This window comes from Carassius gibelio, chromosome B1 (genome assembly GCF_023724105.1).
Source record: "Carassius gibelio isolate Cgi1373 ecotype wild population from Czech Republic chromosome B1, carGib1.2-hapl.c, whole genome shotgun sequence".
Taxonomy (NCBI): domain Eukaryota; kingdom Metazoa; phylum Chordata; class Actinopteri; order Cypriniformes; family Cyprinidae; genus Carassius; species Carassius gibelio.
The window spans coordinates 15,175,139-15,181,589 of NC_068396.1; the positions used below are offsets into that span (position 1 = coordinate 15,175,139).

The following is a 6,451-nucleotide window of genomic DNA, read 5'->3' on the forward strand; positions in this document are numbered from 1 at the left end:
AGACAGGGTAACTTTAATTGATGCCACAAACATATCATATTATATATATTGCATTTATATAGCATACAAACACAGTTCACCCTAAAATCTTTTATGTTATCAGTAGAAAAAAACTATTGTTGGGTATCATTTTGTGTTAAATAATCAAAGTTCTTTAGAACTATCCCTTTAGGTAGCACGAATAACTAAAGTTCCTATTTTTCGCCCATTACATTGGCAAGCGATTCTCAAATTCTATACAAATAATGGTTTCGGAGACAAGGAATCATTAAAAAGGTAAATATTATTCTAAAATATTGTGTTCTTAGTCGATATCGTTTAAATATCGCAATTAGTGAAATCATGAATGCAAACACTAGATGGCGCACTTGTGCATTACAGGCCACAAAACAAATCCCGCGAGAAATGTATTTTCTCGCTGTCGGTTTAATTCTCGCGGTATTTCCTCATTTCCTCCTCTTTTACTCCCTGTGTTCGACATGGCAGTCGGCAAGAATAAGAGGCTGACCAAAGGTGGCAAAAAAGGTGCCAAAAAGAAGATGTAAGTCACAAATGAATATTTCGACTGTGTCGTTACACTGTTATAAACCATTCTAGAGGATAACTGTTGTTTATAGATGAAGGATGTGATCGATATATTAAAGATTGTGTGCAGCTATCCTGCTAGCCTGGCTGGCTCATTTGTGGCCTGTGCTGTGTGTTCTGACAACTTCAGCTCAGTGCTTTTTCTGTCCTGTACAGTTTCTTAATGCACTAGTATCACAAATTTGATAAAGTATTTGTTTTCAGCAAAAAATGAGCTCCGCGAACTGATAACGTAATATGTCTCCGGGAGCGCTAGCTGGTTCTCAAGGATACTTCACTGACTTGAAACTCAACGAACACATGCTATAACACAATGTTAGCTGCTCAAAGTTTTTGTTAGTGCTTTCTGATATTTTAGATAATACAACCAAAGCAAATACAAGCCGTGTCCGTATTTGAATTGTGAAAATGTGGCTTCATTGCACCATACTATTTTTCTGAAACGTATTTACATGCGTGTTTTCTCCTGCAGTGTGGACCCATTCTCCAAGAAGGATTGGTATGATGTCAAGGCACCAGCCATGTTTAACATCCGCAACCTGGGCAAGACCTTGGTCACCAGGACTCAGGGAACCAGTAAGTGCTTTCTATGTTGATGGTTGTCTGTGTTTCCACACAGAATTAACATGAAGTGTTAATCCTGCTGGGAAAGGGCAGATCTTGCTGTACAATAAGAGCCATGTGTCCCAGTTGTAGATGAAAAACTGTGATTTCTGTTGTGAGATCACCTGACATTCCCATAGAATCCATGATCATCATAGCACTACAAACTGCAGTAAATATGACAATGTGTCTTTGTAATCTAGGAATTGCTTCTGATGGTCTGAAGGGACGTGTGTTTGAGGTCAGTCTGGCTGATCTGCAGAACGACGAGGTGGCCTTCCGCAAGTTCAAGCTGGTCACAGAAGATGTGCAGGGCAAGAACTGCCTCACCAACTTCCACGGCATGGACCTTACCCGTGACAAGATGTGCTCCATGGTCAAGAAGTGGCAGGTAAATCAAAATTAACATGTGGCCTTTACTCCGTGTAGGGTGCTTGCTATTACAGAAAAGCCTCACTGTTAATTAAAAATTGTTGTACCCCTTTAATTGGCATTCACACTACATTTCTTGTTCCGTTTACCTTCATTCATATGCATGCAATGAAATAAAATGAAAAAAATGAAAATGCAAAGTTCCAAGTTTGGTGAAGATATGTAACCAGTGGAAGATGGATACATCATGGTGTGACCTCTTAGCTGAATTAAAAGACACAAATGTTAAAGCTGCAGGTTTTTAGCATTACATTTCGGATTTTTATGTTAAAAAAAACTCCTCAGTGCATGACATTGCTTCATGATCATTGTAGTGTCTGAAGATGCCTAAAGTCTGGTGTGACCACCGTTCTACTTTGGTGTTTTTGTTGGGAATGTGTATTAAGATAATACTGCAAGATTCTTCATTTCGAATCTTAAAAGTTTTCCGATCAGTTAGAACGTTCTCCCAAAAATAATCTCGCATTTATTCACCTTCATGTCACTTAAGAATGTAAATTTCTTTCCATATTTGTCTTATTTGAAAAATATCTACATGATGTTGCAATTTTTGACTTGCTGTTTGTGCAGGATGTGTATTAACATGCTAATGGACTGTGTTTTTTCCTGTTAGACAATGATTGAGGCCCATGTCGATGTGAAGACCACTGATGGCTATCTTCTCCGTCTATTCTGCGTGGGCTTCACCAAGAAGCGCACCAACCAGATCAGAAAGACTTCCTATGCTCAGCACCAGCAGGTCCGTCAGATCCGCAAGAAGATGATGGAAATCATGACCCGTGAAGTCCAGACCAATGACCTCAAGGAGGTGGTCAACAAACTGTACGAATGAAGTTCTCCCCATTAGCCATGCCATTGCAATTTTGAGTCAGGCTCTGCTCCTGGAGGTCCACCTTCCTGAATTGTTCAGAATTACTGGACAGTTATTGGTTATTCTGTTATTGGTGTTTGAATTAAACTTTGCAGGAAGGTGACCCTGGTATTGGGCTAAGAGTGTGTTTGAAATATTGGGTGTTATTGGCTGTTGTAAAAATTAAGTAGTCAAATTAGTATTTTTAAATGTCATTGTAGCACTTTTTATACATTGACTCATGAATACAGTGTCATTAACACAACTTTTGAGTGTTGAAGTAATGTAGATTTAGCAGTAACGCTTGCAACATTTTTTACCTGGGTTTTAACCTGAAAACGTTGTTGGCAATCTTGATCTATAACCGTTATACAGTTGTGTGTGATAAATGGTCTTCTCTTTTGGTCTGTAGCATTCCTGACAGTGTAGGCAAGGACATTGAAAAGGCCTGCCAGTCCATCTACCCTCTTCATGATGTCTATGTCAGGAAGGTTAAGATGCTGAAGAAGCCCAAGTTTGAGCGTAAGTTGAAATGTGTGATGAACATGCATGGCTTGGTATTTTATTTTTATTTTATTTTTTCATTTATACTCCTGATTGAACTTAAACGTATATTGAAATAACTTTTTTGATTCCCAAGCCATTTAACAAATCCTACAACCAACCATTTGAACTTGCTTATTAGAGAATTTTACTTGTCGGAAGAGCTAATGTATTTCTGAATTGTTCTTCTACAGTTGGTAAGCTGATGGAGCTGCACGGTGAGGGTGGAACCAGCAGTGCTGCTGCTAAACCTGCAGAGGGTGACACTGGGGCCAAGGTGGAGAGAGCTGATGGATATGAGCCCCCCATCCAGGAGTCTGTCTAAAACTCCCAACACAAACAGCTGGTGTCAATAAACATGTAAATTTGAGTCTTTGTGTACTGTTGTTGTTTTTGTTTTATATGCATCACATCAAACCTGCTGAACATCATGCTATGCTTTTATATCTCCCAGTCAGAAAAACCTGTTTACAATCTGTTTTGGCACTTTTAGAAATTAACATCAACTTTCAGGGTTGATATTCTTTAATATACTTTTTGATCACATTTTAAAAAAAATTACATATTCCTTTAGTAAGTCTTGTTTTCCAGTGCAAATGTCTAAACATTCTTAATGATAATTAATTATAAAGTTGTTTTTCATAGTTTTGTTATGTGTTGATCAATCAAAATGTCTTTGATTTAAAAGAACAAATATCCACTAACTGCTTTAGGTAAAACAACCTAATTCAAAAGAACAATTACAGATTTGTTCTTATTTTTTCTTCATATCTTATTTTTGCATCTCAAAGAAAATGCACCATGATATTTGTATTGGAAAATGACAAAAATACTGAAGATGATATTATTTTTTTAGGAGAGCATACAACATAAAAACAGCTGTAAAAGCCCTGATTTTAAAATGGTATGATTCATGTATCATTCATCGGTCAAAATTATTCAGATGGTCAAGTTTTTATGAATCATATTTTCCCACATTTTTACATGCTCCATATAGCTGTAAAAAAAATTAGCCTATTTAAAGGCGAGTAAAACTTTGGATAAAGTTTATAGGTTAGAACTGAAGTCTGAATAATACAAATATGTGACCCTGGACCACAAAACCCGTCAAGGGTTGATTTTATACATTTATATGAGATCATCGGAATGGTGAAAGCTGAATACATAAGCTTTCAATTGATGTATGGTTTGTAAGGATAGGACACTATGTGGCTGAGATACAACTATTTTAATATCTGGACTATTTGAGAAAAAAAATCAAAATATTGAGATAATCATCTTTAAGTTGTCCGAATAAAGTTGTAAGCCATGCATATTACTAATCAGAAATTAAGTTTTGATTTATTTACATTGGACATTTACAAAATATCTTCATAGAACATGATCTTTAATATCCTAATCAATTTTGGCATAAAATAAAACTATGATTATTTAGCTATTGCTACAAATATACCTGTGCTATGACTGGTTTTGTGATCCAGGGTCACATGAATTATAAATTAGTCATCAACTAGCCAGCATTAGTGATTAAGATAAGCATGATGCAGATATTAAATATGCATTGATATGGTGTGTTTCCCAGCACAGTTGTAGAAGGCTGTTGAAAGACTGCAACCTAGCAGCAGGACTGATATCTGCTGCTTTATGTGAGGTGAACAGGAGGAGCACTGTCAGAGCTCTCCAAATGACCTCCAGCAGGCTACTGGTGTGCATGTTTCTGAATAAACTGTCTAAACCAGACATTGACATTGTATATCATATATTGTACACACATGTATGTATAATTGTAGATGTATAAAAGAAGATGAATAGAGAATTCTAGTCACCTTTATTTATATAGCGCTTTAAACAAAAAGGATTGCGTCAAAGCAACTGAACAAAATTAATTAGGAAAACAATGCAATGTCAATAATGTAACATGACAGTTAAAGGCAGTTCATCATTGAATTCAGTGATGTCTTCATATCAGTTCAGTTTAAATAGTATCAATGCAATCAAGTCAACGATATATTACTGTAAATGAAGTGACCCCAACTAAGCAAGCCAGAGGCGACAACATCAAGGAGCCAAAACTCCATGACAAAATGGAGAAAAAAACCTTGGGAGAAACCAGCCTCAGTCAGAGGGCCAGTTCTCCTTTCACCAGATGAAACCAGTAGTTCAGTTCCAGGCTGCAGCAAAGTCAGATTGTTTACCAAGCGTGCAGATCATCCACCCAATAAAGCATTACAATAATCTGACCTTGAGGTCATAAATGCATGGATTAACATTTCTGCATTTGACATTGAGAGCATAGGCCCGAAATTTTGATATATTTTTAAGATGGAAAAATGCAGTTTTACAAATGGAAGGAAAGGAAAGACTGCCATCAAATAGCACACCTAGGTTTGTAACTGATGACGAAGAATTGACAGAGCAGCCATCAAGTCTTAGACAGCATTCTAGGTAATTACATGCAGAGTTTTTAGGTCCTATGTTTCGCCGGGCTGCGAAGAAATATAGAGCTAAGTATCATCAGCATAACAGTGAAAGCTAACACCGTGTTTCCTGATGATATCTCCCAAGGGTAACATGTAAAGCGTGAAGAGTAACGGCCCTAGTACTGAGCCATGAGGTACTCCATACTGCACTTGTGATCGATATGATACCTCTTCATTCACTGCTTGATTTGATACCGGTCATAGAATAATGATTTAAACCATGCTAATGCACTTCCATTAATGCCCACAAAGTGTTCTAGTCTATCCAAAAGAATGTTGTGCTCAGTGTCAAACGCAGCGCTAAGATCCAATAACACTAATAGAGAGATACAACCATTTAGATTTAGACCATTTAGAACCATTTACAACAGAGAATTATATAAAACATGTAACTCATGTTCTCATGCTGCAGATATTAAGTGTTGTCTACATTTAAATGAGCCTCAGGATTCTTTATTAGTAAAGCAGTCTGTGTTTACATTTAAAAATCACCACAACTGTCCCTGAAGCCGTGAAGCCAGATCACATGTGCTACAAGCTCTTCACAACACTTTAGTTTGGTAAGTTTCAGTAATTTGTCCAATTTGTGAAGTGTTTTTCTAGGCATCTTCCTGGAGAAGCATCGCCTGAGAAGAACCAGGGCTCTTTTTTTTTTATTGGTTGCATGTTCCATATAAATTTATCACATTACAAATATAAAATAAATGTGAGAACATAGAACAGTTTTAATTGAAATTCTTTATTTTTAGTATTTTATTCTTGTAGTTACAATCTGAAACAATTTTTCAAATGTTATGTTTGTGCTTTTAAAAACAATTAGTCTTTCCGACCTCCAATTAGACTTATTTCACATTTTAAGCTAATTTTGAGCACAAAAGCAAGTGCTTTCTGCATATCTAATTTTTGTAAGTGTAACTGATCTGTTCTGGTCCAGGTTGAGTTCTTCATAGCTTAAGTA

At 36.6% G+C, this 6,451-nt stretch overlaps 1 protein-coding gene across 1 annotated transcript; it reads left to right on the forward strand.

Annotated features, from left to right (window-relative positions):
- Positions 1-389: 389 nt before the first annotated feature.
- On the forward strand, positions 390-3,383 carry rps3a (ribosomal protein S3A). Its single transcript, XM_052545522.1, has 6 exons — positions 390-541; positions 1,058-1,161; positions 1,392-1,579; positions 2,234-2,442; positions 2,883-2,992; positions 3,208-3,383. Exons 1-6 carry the CDS (start codon positions 480-482, stop codon positions 3,336-3,338), a joined length of 804 nt encoding a protein of 267 aa, XP_052401482.1. The 5' UTR covers positions 390-479; the 3' UTR covers positions 3,339-3,383.
- The last annotated feature ends 3,068 nt before the right edge of the window (positions 3,384-6,451 follow it).